We start from the raw sequence: 17,971 nt of genomic DNA, 5'->3' as shown, positions 1-17,971 counted from the left end.
TTAATAATAATTTGAACTGAAGACAGAGGAGGAGAGCTGGTCTTGTGGCAGCAAACATGACTTGTCCCCTTTGCTAAGCGGGGTCTGCCCTGGTTGCTTATGAAAGGGAGACTAGAAGTGTGAGCATTAGAAGATCTTCCCCTCAGGGGATGGAGCCGCTCTGGGAAGAGCATCTAAGTTCCAAGTTCCCTCCCTGGCAGCATCTCCAAGATAGGACTGAGAGAGATTCCTGCCTGCAACCTTGGAGAAGCTGCTGCCAGTCTGTGAAAACAATAGTGAGCGAGATGGACCAAGGGTCTGACTCAGTATACGGCAGCTTCCTATGTTCCTAAGACATCTTGTAGAAATGCTGGGCCCTCCCCATTTTTAATGCATCTTACTGTGTTTTCGCCTCCTGGAAATGTGCATATGCATGTGTGCACACACCACACACAGAATTTACACAAGTACACACCATTTTCATTTTAAATTAAAAAATATTTAATTTTAAAGCATAGAAATCACACAAGCCACAGGATTAAAGGTCCAGAGGTGGGAATGTCACGTTATATAAAACACAGTATCACATATAAAACAGCAAAATAATTTGGTAATCAAGAAGGCAAAATCCTACACATGGGCCATAGATTGGATCTAGAACTATTCACTCAGGCTTTTTACATTTAATTTAAAACAGACTTTTAAGAAGTTTTAAAATGGTTTTGTACTGTATTTTTGTTTTTGAATGTGTGCTGATTTCATGTGTTTTATATGTATTTTTAATGCAGTGTTTTGAAAACAATATCTTATGGAGCAGCTAATAATAAAAACAATAAATATTATTTATTTTTTAAAATCATCATCATAACTGGCCTCTTCACCTGATATTGCAAGACTCGGAAACCCCGATTCTTCTGTTCAAACAATATTTTGTGCATTCACATCTAGGGATGATAGAAAATTATGCTGAAATTTGTGACCAAATGCACAGTTCTGGATCCCTTCTGTTCACCAGTGGTTCAGATTTCACAGTGCATGGAGATTTCTGCAGATTCTGTGCATTTTGTATAATGCAATATTGCACCAGCTGGATAGGACAGAGCTGCATAACTTTGGCCCACCAGCTGCTGTTGGTCTACAACTCCCATAATCCCCAGCCAATGTGGCCAGTAGTCAGGGATGATGGAACTTGTAGTCCAGCATCTGGAACAGAGGAAGCTGCTGCCTTCTTCTGAGTCCAATCATTGGTCCATCTAGCTAGAATCGTCTGCACAGACTGGCAGCGGCTTCTCCATGGTTGCAGGCAAGATGCAGGAGTCTCGCTCAGCCCTGTCAGGGGGAGAGATGCCAGGGAGGGATGGAACTTTCCACATGCAGGATGGGCCCATCCCCTAAGGGGGATATCTTACAGTGCTCACACATGTAGTCTCCCATTCAAATGCAAACCAGGGTGGTCCCTGCAGAGCGCTTGCTACTACAAGCTGAGCAGCCCAGGGTTTGGAGATAACTGGGGGGAAATGCAAACCAAATACAGATTTCGTCAGTGTCAAAGAAAACATATTCTGAGATTTTTAGCAGAAGAAAGTGGAATGAGGAAAAAAGAATCAAAGAAAACTGTGCCGAGTTTGCACTGAATGGAGAACAGATCAACCACCCCATCCCTAGTTTAAGGGCATTTAATGCTGTGTTAGATCGCAGCTAAGGAATGCAGTGAATGCTGCTTGTTAAGAAGAGCATTCTACCCCACTCCCTCTACACAATGGTGGGGGGAAGTGTTGATCTTGTGGTAGCAAGTATCATTCAGCAGGGTCCATCCTGGTTTGCATTGGAATGGGAGACTACATGTGAGCCCTGTAAGATATTCCCCTTAGGGGATGGGGCCGCTCTGGGAAGAGCACCTGTCTGCTTGCATGCAGAAGGTTCCAAGTTCCCTCCCTGGCAGCATCTCCAAGATAGGGCTGAGAGAGACTCCTGCCTGAAACCTTGGAGAAGCCGCTGCCAGTCTGTGAAGACAATACTGAGCGAGATGGACCAAGGGTCTGACTTGGTATATGGCAGCTTCCTATGTACCCACAAGCCCAAAGAGTCCTCCCAAACGTCACAAACTATCCACATTGGATACGGTTGTATCCCACTTTCCCACCACAGAGCAGCATACATGGGATTTCTGTTTTCTGACTCTGCTCCTGAAATTGCACTATTCCACACACTTGCAGAGTAGCATCTCTCAGGAACCCCTGGAGCAACTGCAGCAATGACAATGCTGAATCTTTGGCTCCAAAGTTACAACTTAACACCAGTTATGTATACACCCTATAGAGTAGGAGGGGGCAAATCAAGCCCTATTCCCAACACGGAACTAGTCTTAAGTCTCCAGTGCAAACCTCAAGTTAAATGAGGATTAGACAGACATTACTGCAGTGATCAAACCCTAAAGTAAAGGGGTGCCGTCGAGTCGGTGTCAACTCCTGGAGCCCACAGAGCCCTGTGGTTTTTCTTTGGTAGGATACAGGAGTGGTTTACCATTGCCATCTCCTGCACAGTATGAGATGACGCCTTTCAACATCTTCCTATATCACTGCTGACCGATATAGGTGTTTCCCATAGTCTAGGAAACATACCAGCAAGCATTCGAACCAGCAACCTCTTGTTCCCTAGGCAAGTTACTTCCCTGCTGTGCCATTAGGTGGCATAATTAAACACTAGAAGAGTGCAAAAAATATATATTGTATTATGGCTTGGCAGTGTAGTTAGTTACAAAGCCAATGTTCCCTGAGTGAGCTCTTTCTCTCTCACACCCTCCATACACAGTGGAGAAATGACTGCCCAGCACAGCTTTGTGTGGAACCAACAATTTCTTTTTGAAGGGGGAAATGAATTACCTTGGCTGAGAGACCCCAAAACAAATTCCACCCTGCCAAGGTAATGTCAGAAGGAGGTCCTCAAGGTGCCACCATTAGAGCCAACATGGCGAGTTTTAAAGGGGGCATGATGCCACCAACGGACATTCAAAGTCACCCTGACTGAAGAAGTAAAGATTAAATCCCGATGAGATCGTCGGAGAGCCATCATTGGGTCTCAGGTTTTTAAAAATTATTATTATTATTATTATTATTATTATTGCAGCCTCAGAGGAAGATATACTTATTGGGAGTGAAGTGCTGGGGTTAGGGTTGACTACAGTTGTGAAGGCCTTGGGGGGGAAAGGGGAAACAGGTTTCCCCCCTTTCCTCCCAAGAAAAAGAAAAGGAAGAAACCTGTTCCCCACACCCGTTTTTTCCAAGCCTTTGCAGCTCTAGGACTGACCCATTATCCTATGCCATTTCTTTTGGTTAAAATACCCTCCCCTCCTTCTGCTTTTGCCCTGCAAAAAACACAAACACTCACACTCGTACATGTGAAGGCTGCCCTCAGGACAGTGACATTCCAAACAACATTCCAGTTCTCTCTGTATCTGGCTTCTCAATAGGCCCAAGGCTTACTGCCCCATTTAGAAAGTTACAGCACTACCCTAGGGCTGTATAGCTTCTGCAGATGCGGTACTACGACTCCCATCATCCCTGACTATTGGCCACTCAGGCTGGGGATGATGAGAACTATAGTCCAGAAACAGCTGGAGGGCTGCGGCCATACAAACCTGCACGACAGCATGTCTTTTCAAGGTGGTGATATATGGAGTCTTGCACTCTTCCAAGATCCACAAACCAAATGAGGGCAAGGATGAAATTAGGCTAACTGATTCATTGGATAGCATGGACCACATCATTTCCAGGCCGATTCATTGGACAGCACGGACCACATTTAGAGGGTACCATTTTGTGTCTTCCTGTTGGTAGATCCACTGCTCGTTTGGGGGTGGGGGGGAAAGGCCATTTCCTAGCAAGCACACCTTCTCCCACTTGTTTCTAAACCGCACACAACTGGAGAGCACAGCTTCCCAGCTTGGTCTACACAACTGCATTGTTTCCTTCACATTTTCCCCCAAAGCCATAACAATCATTCAAGGGGACAACCAAGGTGGTCATCCCTCCCTCCCTCCCTCCTCTACCAAACAGACACAGAACCAAGAACATGGCCCAGACCAAGAAAGAGGAACAGGGAGTAACAGCACATGGGGGCAGGACAAAAAGGAAGGGGATACAAGGTGTTGCACAAAAGATGTCCCCTATTTAGACCTACTATGAAGACCGCCCAAGAGTCAAAGTTGAATCCTATTTTTTTAGATCCCAAGAAGCTCCAGCTCTCATTTCAAAAGGCCAAGTTCTCACAGGGCTGAGAAAAATCCACTCACTGGTCCAGAAATAGTTAGCTGTTTGCAAGTTTCCGCCACCAGACAAGCAAACACACACACTCTGCTCTTCCAGGAGTGGCTGCTACTGGGTCCCATTTTGCTCAGATGCAACAACCCACTGTGAGCAGAAGCACAACTAAAGCAGCCCAAGTGCCAAAACCAAAATAATTTATTAATTAAAACTGTCTGACACATGAAAAAATAGAAGCTGCTAAAATCTTTATCTTCGCCTCCCGTGATCAAAATTCAAAAACATGTTATTAAATTAGAAAAAAATCTTTGGGCAGGTTGAATGCAAAAGTGCATTTAGGCATTTTAAGGTTCAGTCTTCCTTTTTATCTGAGACATTCGAATTGTCATCTTCACTGGCTTGAGGACAAACTTTATTCCTAGGCATGGAGGATTTTTCAGAGAGTGGAGTCTTTACCACCGGGGAGGAACTGACTTCCGTCTCTTCCTCTAACTGGCATCGTTGGAGCTCAAGGTAAGTTGTGAACAGCTTGGCATATTCAGGGTGTTTTAGGGCAAAATCCTTGAATTCTTCTGCAAATTAACACACACAAATTTAGAAGTTACTTTTTATGTTATATGCAATAACAAGCACACACATACACATACCACAGGTGGGTGGGGAGAGCTGGTCTTGTGGTAGCAAGCATGAATTGTCCCCTTTGTGAAGCAGGGTCTGCCCTGATCTGCATTTGAATGGGAGACTATGGGTGAGCACTGTAAGATATTCTCCTTTGGGGATGGGGCCGCTCTAGGAAGAGAATCTGCATGCTTGCATGCAGAAGGTTCCAAATTTCCTCCCTGGCATCTCCAAGATAGGGCTGAGAGAGACTTCGGCCCTACCACCTTGAAGAAGTTGTCACTGCCAGTCTGGGTAGACGATCTTGAACTAGATGGACCAATGGTGTGACTCAGTAGAAGGCAGCTTCCTAGGTTCCTATGTGTTTTATGGCTGAAAGGGTATTTGAATGCAGGTCCCCAATGCACCAGCCTATGCACTATGCAGGCTATCTAGGGAATATATGGGAAATGTATGGGAACAAATGACTAAATACAGCATAATATACAATATCTTAATTTCAACACAAGTAACCCCTCATTCCGCTTCCCGTGCTGTGGTGCACTCCAGATGGCACGACAAAAGTAGCAGTTTCCCTCAAGCACATGCAGAGTGCCTTTTCCGCACCCAACAGGTAACCCTAAGTCCGTCTGCTTGCACAGAAACGTGCACACACCTAGGACTAGAGGACTGGGCAGAGACCCAACCTAAGAGCCATTGGGTTCATCTCGCAGTTGCAACCAGGAACCACTAGGGGGCTCTCGACTAAAAGGGAACAGAGCTAAAGATGAAAGGTGAGATTGGTTGTGTGTTTCAGGACTCTTTCTGACAAAGTGCACTCTCTTCGCCTTCAGCAGAAATGAGTGTAAATTGTAGAGTGCGGGGGGCGGGAGGGGGGAGCAGGGATTAAAACCCTCCAGGGTTTCAGACTGGAGCCTTTCCCAGCCCTACCTGGAGATAGGGCTGGGAAAGGAGGAGGAGAGCTGGTCTTGTGGTAGCAAGCATGACTTGTCCCCATAGCTAAGCTGGGTCTGCCCTGGTTGCATATGAATGGGAGACTTGATGTGTGAGCACTACAAGATATTCCCCTCAGGGGATGGAGCTGCTCTGGGAAGAGCAGAAGGTTCTAAAGTCCCCTCCCTGGCAGCATCTCCAAGATAGGGCTGAGAGAGAATCCTGTCTGCAACCTTGGAGAAGCCACTGCCAGTCTGTGAAGACAATACTGAGCTAGATAGACCAATGGTCTGACTCAGTATATGGCAGTTTCCTATGTTCCTATGCCAGAAATGAACCTGGGGTCTTCTGCCTGCAAAAGCATCTCAAAAGCATCTGAGCTACAGATTAACCACTGAGCTATATAGCCCCCCTCTTTGGTACCAAAGAACCAAAGGCTTTTACAAGTGCATTCTCCTACTCAGTTGAGGGAGTCCAAGGCCCTTCTGGGGGTTTCCTTGACTTTGGAGGTTTAGCAGCAGCAATTTAAGGCAATTTAAGGCGGCAGCAGCAATTAAAGGTGGTGGTGCCCCAATTGAAGAATTCCATTCTGAGTGGTGTTTGCTGGCATTATAAGAACAGCCCTGCTGGATCAGGCCCAAGGAAGCCCATCTAGTCCAGCATCCTGTTTCACACACTGGCCCACCAGATGCCGCTGGAAGCCATAGGCAGGAGTTGAGGGCATGCCCTCTCTCCTGCTGTTACTCATTTAATGTGCCAGGTAATGTGTCTCATTCATTCGTGAGACATTTAATGTGCCAGGTAAAGTCTGTCTTGCTTACCTAAACATTTGGTGGCTGATAAATTGTCAATGACTAGTTTTCATTGCTACTATTATTACTGGCTTCAAATTGATTCTGATAGTTTTCTATAGGGGTGTGCATGGAACCGCTCCAAGCGGTTTGGTTTGAGTTCGAACCGGACTCGAACCGAGCCACCTGGTCCACAAGCCGGTTTGTTAGAAGTGGCTGGCAGTTTGGTTGGTGCCTCAGACTGGGTCAAACCAGTTCGAGGATGCTTGCAAAAGGGAATCTGCTAAGGATTGCCCTTTACAAACACCAGCTGAACCCTACTAGTTTGAAGGTCAGGCGGGAGGTCTTCTGATGTGCAACTGTGGGCTGGCGGGTTGGTGGCAGTTCCCCTAGACCCCACTGGTACTGGTACAGTTGGAACGCCACCAGTTCAACCTCAAACCCTGCCGGTTCAACCTCAAACCAATTTGCACACCCCTAGTTTTATATAGACTTAATTTTAACTGACTTCTGGTGCTGCAAAGTAATTTTATACAGTGGCTTTGTATACACTTGTATACCATTATATACAGTGGCGTTTGTCTTGTACTTTTTTCTTCTCATCGTGTTTTTGGTATAATGTTTCTATATTTTTATTGTTAACCGCTTTGTGAAAATGCTCTAGTTTAAAAAGAAGTATATCAGCATATGACATGGGAAGAAGTTGCATTCGTTTTTTTGAAGCCATACACTCTCATTTTCTTCTGATTTCACTTGTTCATTCATCTTGACTGCCCTTGTTTATGCTTGCTCTTGGTTTGTTCGCAGTTGTTTGCAGGATTGTGATTTTACAGACTGTGTAAGCGGTCTGAACCCCACAATCGAGAGAAAGGTAGAACCTTGTTTGTAAAAATGAAATGAAAATGAGGCTATGCTTACCATAGGTGAGCTTATTGGAGTTGTCTGCATCGATTTCCTTGAATAGATTTGAAACATCAAGGTTGGGAAGGCCAAGTGATGACCGCACAATTAAGGCAAATTCGTCTTCTGATATAATGCCGTCTTCGTCAATGTCAAAGAGCTGGGTGGGGAGAGGGAGAGATTTTGAATGTTTTGCAATGTGGACTTGAATAGGTAACCTGGGCCCATTTGTGCCACAGGCAAAAAGCTTTGCATTAGAATGCCCATAAAGCCAACTACAGTTTTTCAAATCATCTTAGCACCCACCATGTTTAACTGAAAAGACCAGAGTCCTTTTAGTGCATTGATTACAGACATGTCTCATCAATGGGGGAAAAACCACACTTTTCTTTCTAAGTGTTGGTCTTGATCTTTTGAGCCCTAAAGAGCTCAGCCTTTATCTGGCCTGAGAAAGAGAGCTGGTCTTGTAGTAGCAGGCATGGATTGTCTGCTTTGCTAAATGGGGCTCACCTTGGTTTGCTTTTGGATGGGCGACTACATAGGAGCGCTGTAAGATATTCCCCTTAGGGGATGGGGTTATAGCTCAGTGGTATAGCATCTGCTTAGCATACAGAAGATCCCAAGTTTGATCACAGGAACATAGGGATCTGCCATATACTGAGTCAGACCATTGGTCTATCTAGTTCAGTATTGTCTTCACAGACTGGCAGCAGCTTCTCCAAGGTTGCAGGAAGGAATCTCTTTCAGCCCTATCTTGGAGAAGAAGCCAGGGAGAGAACTCAAAACCTTCTGCTCTTCCCAGAGTGGCTCCATCTCCTGAGGAGAATATCTTACAGAGCTCACACATCTAGTCTCCCATTCAAATGCAACCAGGGCAGACCCTGCTCAGCTAAGGGGACAAATCATGCCTGCTACCACAAGACCAGCTCTCATCTGGCAGCATCTCTAGTATGATCCCTGGCCAGCATCTCCGGGAAAGACTCCTGGCTGAATTGGAGAGCTGCTGCCAGTCAGTGTAGACAATACTGAGCTAGATGGGCCAAGGGTCTTTACTCAGCAGAAGGCAGTTAGTTTCTTATAGCAGGGAGGTTTGGTTGTTGGACTTCAACTCCCAGCTTCCCCTGACATTATGGCAGGGGATGCCTGGAGCTGTAGTCCAACAACTTCAAGGGTCATAAGATTTCAGAACCCCTAAAAACATGATTCCAAAGGCTTATTCAATGAAGCTTTTTTTTTTGGAGGGCTTGACACCAGTGTTCCTTCTAACAGGATTCTCAAATGTTGTGGACTACAGCTCCCATAATCCCCAAGCAAAAGCCATTGCAGCTGGGGATTCTGGGATTTGTAGTCAACAACATCTGGGAATCCTTGTAAGAGGGAACACTGCTTGACACTTTACTGAACTTACCTTAAAAGCCATCTGAATGGTCTGTTCTGTGTTGGCAGGGTTACAGAGGATGGAGAGGCCAATGACATATTCTCTGAAGTCAACGGTACCATCCCCATTCTGTAAGAAACAAAGGGAAACAGCTATTAAGCAGAGAAAAGGGGTGACCTTGGAGAACACATTAGAAATCTCTGTGCAGTGAGGGTTTTATTTTTAATTTTTAGAGAAGCGTATTCACACGTGCTATTTCGCACCTACAGACTAAATGGTACAGTCCAGGAAAGCTTACACCACTCCAGATCTCTTTCAGCCTCAACTTCTTCATGCAACTCATTTGTTTAGAGAGAAAAAGAGAATTTTGCAGGAACAGCTGGTTGCGTGAGCTATGCATTAGGAGGCTTATAAAATAAAAGTATTAAAAAATAATAAAAAATGAAAGAGGGGGGAAAAGGAAAGAGAAGATTTGTCGCTTTCTTGAAGAGAATAAACTCCCAACAAGGAAAGCTCGTTTACTCAATACATTTTATTCATTTATCATTAAGATTATATGATTGATTGATTGATTGATTGCTGTCAGGTTGGTGTGGACTCTTAGCGACCACATAGATAAATTCTCTCCAGGATGATCTGTCTTCAACTTGGCCTTTAAGGTCTCTCAGTGATGTATTCATTCATTGCTGTCTTAATCAAGTCCATCCATCTTGCTGCCAGCTGCCCTCTTCTTCTCTTTCCTTCAACTTTCCCCAGCATTATGGACTTCTCAAGGGAGCTGCATCTTCGCAGTATGCGTCCGAAGATGATAGTTTGAGCCTGGTCATTATATACTGCCTTTTCTTAAAACAATCTCAAGGTGGTTTACAAAACATTGTTAAGAACTATTAAACTAAAAACTAAACTATTAAATGATGCAAGTCCTTAACACTGCTCTTTTGAATTCACACGAACCGGATCGATTCTCATCACAGCCTCCATTTTCAGGCTCAGCTCCTTCCAGGGAAAAGTCGGGCAAGACACGGGAGGACCAAATCGAGAAGCAGCCCGCAGCTAGAAAACACAAGTCTCTACTTTGTTCGAAGCCAGCAAAGACGCTCAACCCAGAAGTTTTATAGTAGGGATTCTCAACGTCGGGTCTCCAGTTGTTATTGGACTTCAACCACTGGGCCTGGGGATTATGGGAGTTGAAGTCCAATAACATCTGGGGACCCAACGTTGAGAATCCCGGCTTTATAGGGTCAGGGAGTACCAGCTGATCTGCTCCGACCAATCAGTTTCCAGGCTTCATTGGCTGGCTTCCCTGCAGTCTCCTCTTCATCCAGAGCTGGCTGGGGCCCACACAGTAAAGCCATCTTTCTGATCACCAGTTCAAAACCCGCCTCTGGACTCAGTTCCTGCCCCCCACCCCCAGAGACCACTGAAACACTCCATTGGGGTGGCAACGTCACCCTGTGGCATCCATGATGCTTGAATGTTGATCATGGAGAAACAATGGCAGTTCTTCCCGGACAAAAAAAATAAGTGGACTTATTTAGGTCCCCCCCCCCCCAGTTCTCTGAGCATTCATTACTCAGGCAATGTGAGCAGAATGTAATTCCATTAAAGCACTATCGCTTGGACAGTGTAACGGCTAATAGGCTGCATCTTTATCAGGGAGTCCCTGGTTCAACACCCACCTCTGCTGTGAGTTTCCTAAGCTTCATGCAGACAGAGTCATCTGCAAGGTGGAGATAATATGTGAAGAACTGTGGGCATTGGTGCAGTTTAATGTGTTCAGTAAGGGCTATAGTCCTTCGTAGGATAAAAGACCACAAGAATGAATTCATTCTGGAACAAGAGATAATCAACGTACGCTCCTCAAAACAACTCCATCTTGATGGCTGGGCTGGAACCATCTCCCAGAATGCCTCCATGGTGCCACTTCTGCAGCTTCAAATCCCTCCTTAAATTGGGGCTCAGTGATAGAGCATCTGCTTTGCTCACAGAAGGTCCCTGGTTCACTTCCTGGCAGCATCTCCAGGTAGGGCTGGACAGCCTCCTGCCTGAAACTTTGGAGAGCTGCTGCCAGTCAGTGTAGACAATACTGAGCCAGATGGACCAATTGTCTGACTCAGTAATAGGCAGCATGTATAATGCAGCTTTTTTTTTTTTTGCCGCAGCCCCATAGACCCAATACCCTAATGAAGCTAAATTTAAGTACATGCAAAATAAATCAATGCACATGTTTTCATTCTTTACCCCACCTCCACACACACACACACCCATCATGTTGAATTTTAGTTTTAAGCCCCTTGAGGGCAAGATCTGGTCGTCTAGTTAATCTTGCAAAGCACTAGATGATACTATACCCCTGCTAACTTGGCAAAGAGGCAGCTTTTAACATGGTGATTCTCTTTATTGAGCAGGGGGAGAGTAACAGGCCCTATCCACCCCCAGCACAGCATCCCTCCAGTGACTGTGGCTGGTGTCTATCTGATGTTTCTTTTTAGATTGTGAGCCCTTTGGGGACAGGGAGCCATCTTATTTATTTGTTATTTCTCTGTGTAAACTGCCCTGAGCCATTTTTGGAAGGGCGGTATAGAAATCGAATAAATAAAAATAATAATAATAATGGGGATAAATAAACCAGCAACTTTACACTCAAGTGAGCCAAGGAGTATTCACTAACTGTAGGGGTGTGGCAGCAAAACCTGCCCTCGGGATATTGGCCAATCTCCAGTTAGGGTAGGCAGAGAGAGGATCCCCGACAGAGGAGAACAGAATGCTTCTCCCTGTTAGTGCCACATAGCAAGATTTAATTGCTTTTTAAAAGAAAGAAAATGCCTTCCAGCAGATGCCAAGTGTACCTAATTCGGATATGAAGCCTGCTCCCCCAAGATGTGGTGAGGGTCATTAGCTCAGGTGGCTTTAAAGGGGAAGCAGACAGATTCAGGGAAGGCAGATTTATCAATGCTTTCGGTCATGACTCACAATAGTTGCCAGACTGACTTTTTTAAAGCCAAATTTTGGGTTATCAGGAGCAGTATCCCTCTAAATACCCATTGGCATTTGGTTGGCCACTGTATGAAGCAGGATTCAGGACTAGAATCCTGAATGCCTTCTTTAAGAAGGCGTTTAAGAGAACGGCTTCTTCTTCATCAACCCCGCCGCCTATTAAGATCATCTGGGGAGGTCTGGTTGCAGTTTTCTAGAGTTGCCCTGGGCCTCTGGAACATGTTTCCTACTGAAATTAGAGTTTCCCCTTCTCTGGAAGTTTTTAAGAAGGAACTGAAAACATACCACCTATTTAGCCAAGCTTCTAGTTTATAGTTTCAAAGCTTTGGGTTTTAGAGTTTTCAATTTGTATTTTAAATGGTTTTAATGGTTATTTTTAGATTGTGATTGGCCCAAGGCCTTTTTTGTATGGGGCAGTATAGAAATGTACTACATAAATAAATAGATTGAAACCCTTTGGCCTAATCCAGCAGAGGCCCAGGAAAGGGAAAGGTGGCTGGTGGGGAAAGGGTTAGACTCGTAGCCTGTCCTGACCCGAAAGTGGCCAGAGCTTTTGTCCTGCACAAAACTGAGACCAGGTGCAGTGAGTTTCAGAAGAGTCCCTGTAAAGCTGATATCAGACCACAGAGAAGCAGGGTGGTTCTGTACTGGGTGGAGAGATGAGCAATGACAATAGGTGTTTTGATTTGTTGTTTTTAAAGATGGGAACTGACTTGATCTGTGTGCACTTTGCCAAAACAGAATGAATAATTCTTGCACATTCCATTCAGCTAACACACCGACACTTTTGTTTGGGTGTGAAAATGCAAAGAGATTGAAGGCAATGCACAGCCCAGCCAGACCTGGCAATCTGGTATGAAACTGGGAATGTAATTTGTATGGAGGGAACGGGGGGGGGGGGAGGATAAGCATTAAATTTAAAAAACAGCAGAAAAAAGAGAGAATGGTGTGTTGAAAGAAAGAAGTATTTTAGTACTTTCCATGCCTTTTGTTCCCCTCTGGCCCCCAAACAACAACATAGGATGCTGTCATATACTGAGTCAGACCTTTGGTCCATCTAGCTCAGTATTTCCAACACTGACTGGCAGCAGCTCTCCAAGGTTTCGAGCCGGAGTCTCTCCTAGCCCTACCTGGAGATGCTGCCAGGGTATAAACCTGGGGCCTTGTGCATGCAAAAACAGATGCTCTTCCAGTGAGCAACGGCACCATCCCGAGGGAAATATCATACAGTGCCCACATGTCTCCCATCCAAATGCAAACCAAGGCAGACCTTGCTTAGCAATTCGTGCTGGCTACCACAAAACTGGCTCTCCTCCACTCCAGGACCACATTCAAACCAGGAAGCAGGCAACGAAGATCAGGGTGGTCAACCGGAGACTCGCCAGCTGTCATTGGACTACAAGTCCCATCACCTCTAGCTGCAATTTACTGGGACTGGGGATGATAGGACTTGTAGTCTGACAACTGCTGGAAAGCCTCAGGATGTCTACCCATGAGGCATTCTGCACCTATGGCGTGCTGCAGGGGTTCTCGCAAAGGCCATTGTGGTTGGGGATTATGGGCGTCGAAGCCAACGACATCTGGGGACCTTTGGAGAACCCATGCAAGATTGATTCTGCAGTTCCTGCACACACCAGAGTGGCATGGCGCAGAGTGCGCAGAACCAGGGCTAGCGAGACCAGCTCAGTTGCAAGTACAATTCCCATCACCCCCAGCCACAGTATTGCAGTTGGGGATGATGGGACTTGTAGTCCACCACAGCTGGAGAGCCTAGGTTTGGCCACTGATGTGCTACAGCTTTAACTTGCACCTCAACTCACATTGCGAATGTTATGTTTAAAATAACCATCAAGATGAACGCAAGTGGCTGCATTCTTGGCTTTCAGCTTCTGTTGTGTGGATCCTGGGAACTTTGGCCTCTCAATGGGTCCAGTGTTTTAAATTTATCAGCATGCTAAACTGTGTCTGCACATTCTAAGATACAAATAAGGTGGCAAAATGGACTATGCCAGGGGTGTAAAGCTACAGTCTTTCTGCAGATGTGGGACTACAACTCCCATCATCCCTGGCTACTGGCCGCTGTCACTGGGCATGATGGGAGCTGAAGTCCAAAAACACTGGAGGAACACAGTTAGACTCCTCTGGACTTTGCTCTTCCAGGCTACACTTCAGAACTTGAAAATGGAAAAGTAGCATATGAAGAGGAGAGCTGGTCTTGTGGTAGCAAGCATGACTTGTCCCCTTAGCTAAGCAGGTTCCACCCTGGTTGCATATGAAAGGGAGACTAGAAGTGTGAGCAGCACTGCAAGATATTCCCTTTAGGGGATGGAGCAACTCTGGGAAGAGCAGAAGATTCCAAGATCCCTAGCTGGCTTCTCCAAGATAGGGCCGAGAGAGATTCCTGCCTGCAACCTTGGAGAAGCCGCTGCCAGTCTGGGTAGACAATACTGAGCAAGATGGACCAATGGTCTGACTCAGTATATGGCAGCTTCCTATGTTCCTATGAAGGGGAAAGGTCCTAGAACCGTTTTCTAGTCACAAAGATCTCTCTCTCTCTTTTTTTACTCAAAGGAACATTCACAAAGGGTCATCTTCCACAGCCTGCAGCCTAAAGTTGGGCAATTGCTTCTACCATCTCATTCTACATAAACCAAGTTCTCTTCGGTGATTTTGCAGTTTTCAAGTTACTGTCCTCAATGCCTGGGGTGTGTGTGGAATTGCCCACCCACACCAAGCTGTGCCATGACCCAGCAAACAGCAGAGATCTCAGGCTTATGTGATCCAAGTTTTATTTTTCTCTTGTTTGAATTCCTTCATGCTCAGAAAGGAGTAGAATGTCTGTTTTGCTAGTGCTTGCGATTCAAACCTGCCCTTCGGCAAAAAGCTGGAAATAGCTAATAGCACCTACCAAGGAAACCTTGCTCAGCCTGAAATTCATCTCCCCCCTGCAGTTCAGATACAATTTAAACTCAAGGAAGAAAAGCCACCCTGCAATGCAGCACAGCAGTCTGTCCAAATAACATTTCTGCCCGTGCTTTCTGCACCCCTAAAATGTATCTGGACAGTCCAGCATGCAAAAAGAGACAAGGTCCTCAAAGCAGTACAAAAACTTCTATGCATGGGTGATTTTTGACATGCCAAAGACACTTCGAGCAAGAAGGTACATATTGCAGAAATGCCATGTGTTTATACCTTCCCCATCTCTCCTTTCCCACTGCCACCCCACCAAACCACCCGAGGAGTAGCTGTGGGGCAGAGCTGGTCTCATCATAAGAAAGCAAGCAGATCCAGCTATCTAACTAAACAGCAAACACTTGCCGTTCTAGGCTAACAAGCAATGCACGCAATTTCCCCACCCCTAGTTCAGTCTCAAGAGTACATGGTCAGCTGGAGCCAGTCTTGAAGGTTCATCTGGACCTTCCCGTCTCCAGCCCGGTCCAGGGACTTGAAGGCCCGGAACATGCCATCCAGGCGGACCAAGCAGCTGATGAAGTTGTTGAAATCCATGGTGCCGTCTTCCTCGGCGTATCGCCGGATGATCAGCGCGTACAGCTGCTCGTGCAGGTTGAACCCCGCGGCCTTGAAAGCGGCAGGGATGCGGGCCATCTCCAGAGTCCCTGACGGGCCGACGTGCTGCTTGAAGACACACTGCCACTTCTTGATGTTGCCCCACAGGTACTTGAACTGGTAGAAGTCCAGCTTGCCGGTGGTGTCACTGTCCATGACGGAGACCATGCTGCGGCACGTGTCCAGGCTGAAGCCGTCCGACCTCAGGTCCTGGTGCCTGGCCACCACCTTGTTGAGGATGTTCATCAGCTCGGTGGGGCAGACCTCCATGTCGTCGCCGGCCAGCTGGGCGAAGAGCCGTCGGAACTGGCGGAGCTCCTCGCTCTCGTTGGCTTCCACGTTGGCAAAGTGGCTGCGGGGGGTTGGAGGCGGCTCCGGGGTGTACTGAGCGGCCGCCTCGCTGATGATGTTCACAAGCCCTCCTAGCAGCCCAAGAACATTCCCGGCGGTTTTCCCACCGCCGCCTCCGGACAGGAGTCCACCAAGGGCTCTCCCAGCACTGCCACCACTCCCTCCTCCACCTGCCGCCGACAAGAGGCCTCCAATGGCTCTCCCGGCACTGCCGCCGCCACCACCACCTCCCCCTGCCGCCGACAAGAGGCCTCCAATGGCTTTCCCGGCACTGCTGCCGCCACCTCCTTTCCCCTCCAAGAGTCCTCCAAGGCCTCTCACAATGGCTCCTCCAGCACCGCCGCCGCCGCCACCCCGGCCGCCGCTACCAGTGGCGGCATCAATCAAAGCCTGAGCGAGGAACATGGCGAAGAGTCCGAGAGAGCCAAGGAGCAAGCAGAGAGCTGATCACCTTCCAGAAAGCTCAGAGCATCTGAGAATAGGGGAGCTGGGCGTGCTCTGCAAAAGCAACAGAAGCCACCCACGCAGTTGCAGCCCGCCGTGTCCGTACACGTCACCCTGCACCGTTGGAATCCAAGACCCGCCCTTTGCCGCAACGAACAAAAATGCATTCTCCTTCTTGTGGACGGGGAGCTGCAAAGCCTTTTCTAGGCAGCAAATGAGGCTCATCTGGACTTCATTTCCTCTGCCTTTTTTGCATGCCCATTCTCTGCCCCCGCCCACTCGAGGCCCCCGTCTTCTCCAGCAGAAAACTTTTAACTTGGTTTTTGGATCGAGACGTTCCTCTCTGTTAAAAGCTTCTCTTTCGCAAGCTGCACACCCCATTCCCCTCCCCGTACATTTGAGCTAGGAAAGGAAGCAGGCGGAGGCCAAGCTCACCCTGTCAAAAAGCGCAAACAGCTCTCGGAGGACGTCTGAGATGGGCAGCTTCAGATGGTCTGCAAACTCCTGGATTCCAATCCTGCCCCCTTTCGCGGCACCAGCGATTGCTGCAAACTGATCCAGCTGTTCTCGGATGTTGTTCCACTTCAGACTGTTCAAACGGAGAAGTTGGAGGTTAGCATCTGCCAGAATCCAAGGGATATTTTTTATTTTTTATTGTATTCGATTTCTATACCGCCCTTCCAAAAATGGCTCAGGGCGGTTTACACAGAGAAATAAAAAAAATAAATAATACGGCTTCCTGTCCCCAAAGGGCTCACAGGAGGTAACCTATAGCCATCAAAGTGGTCCCCGATTCCTTCCCCATCATCTCCAGATAGGCCTGAGAAAAACTACTGCCTGTAATGTTGGAGAAGCCGCTGCCAGTCTCAGTAGGCCATACTGAGGGCCTAAGCCATTTAGGACTTTACAGGTTATTATAACCAGTACTTGTATTTTGCCCGGAAACCTACTAGCATCCAGTGTAGCTCTCTCAGCAAAGGAGTAATGTGGTCTCTCCGTGATGGGACTACAGCCCCCATCACCCCTCCCCTTCAGCCACTGCTGCTGGGGATGATGAGAGTTGTAGTCCAAAAAAACCCAGGGACTGAATTTGAGAACCTTGGCCACCAACATTACAATGGCATGACTGCACTAGCAGTTTCAATCACTTTCTTAACCATCTTCCATTTGAAATTTCCCTTACTTAATTCTATTAGACTTAAGCCATTTATGCATTTGTTTAACAGTTGCATACCAATTCAGAGAGCCTGAAGCACATAAGAACATGCCCTGCTGGATCAGGCCCAAGGAAGCCCATCCAGTCCAGCATCTTGTTTCCCACAGTGGCCCCCCAGATGCCTCTGTGAAGCCCACAGGCAAGAGGGGAGGGCATGCCCTCTCTCCTGCTGTGGCTGCCCTGCAGCTGGTATGGAGAGAGAAACATTGTCAGACAGGCAGGCATTTGTGTCGGGCTCTGGACAAGCCACTTACTTCAGCTTCTTGCTGATTTTCGTGAACTCCACCAAACCGGCTTCCATAGGCAAGGTCAGCTGTCCGGCTGAAATCATCAGGCGGCAGTCTTCATAGGTATGGTCTGTAACAGGCAGATCCAAGGCACTGCAATTATAACACACACCCATTCAGTTTCCTTCTTATTCGCTCAGCTTCAGCTCACGTTTATGGAATTCTAGGGCAACTCTTGTACAGGAAAATCTCGGTATTCACACGGGATTCCATTGCCCGACATTGCCGTGGAAAAGGAACCCGCGAAT

At 47.0% G+C, this 17,971-nt stretch overlaps 2 protein-coding genes across 2 annotated transcripts in view; both read right to left on the bottom strand.

Moving 5' to 3' along the window:
* Positions 1 to 456: 456 nt before the first annotated feature.
* Positions 457 to 17,971, bottom strand: part of LPCAT2 (lysophosphatidylcholine acyltransferase 2) — a 37,561-nt gene continuing 20,046 nt past the window's right edge. The window contains exons 10-14 of the mRNA XM_053271397.1: positions 17,691 to 17,816; positions 16,656 to 16,809; positions 8,892 to 8,990; positions 7,502 to 7,643; positions 457 to 4,813 (exon numbers count right to left, since the gene is read on the bottom strand). Coding sequence (XP_053127372.1) covers positions 4,593 to 4,813; positions 7,502 to 7,643; positions 8,892 to 8,990; positions 16,656 to 16,809; positions 17,691 to 17,816 — 742 coding nt within the window. The 3' untranslated portion in view covers positions 457 to 4,592. The remainder of the gene's footprint in view (positions 4,814 to 7,501; positions 7,644 to 8,891; positions 8,991 to 16,655; positions 16,810 to 17,690; positions 17,817 to 17,971) is intronic.
* Positions 14,625 to 16,649, bottom strand: CAPNS2 (calpain small subunit 2). The gene has a single exon (XM_053271398.1). It carries the CDS (start codon positions 16,179 to 16,181, stop codon positions 15,228 to 15,230), a length of 954 nt encoding a protein of 317 aa, XP_053127373.1. The 5' UTR covers positions 16,182 to 16,649; the 3' UTR covers positions 14,625 to 15,227.

Source organism: Hemicordylus capensis, chromosome 9 (genome assembly GCF_027244095.1).
Source record: "Hemicordylus capensis ecotype Gifberg chromosome 9, rHemCap1.1.pri, whole genome shotgun sequence".
Classification (NCBI taxonomy): Eukaryota; Metazoa; Chordata; class Lepidosauria; order Squamata; family Cordylidae; genus Hemicordylus; species Hemicordylus capensis.
This window is presented reverse-complemented; position numbering and strand designations above follow the sequence as displayed.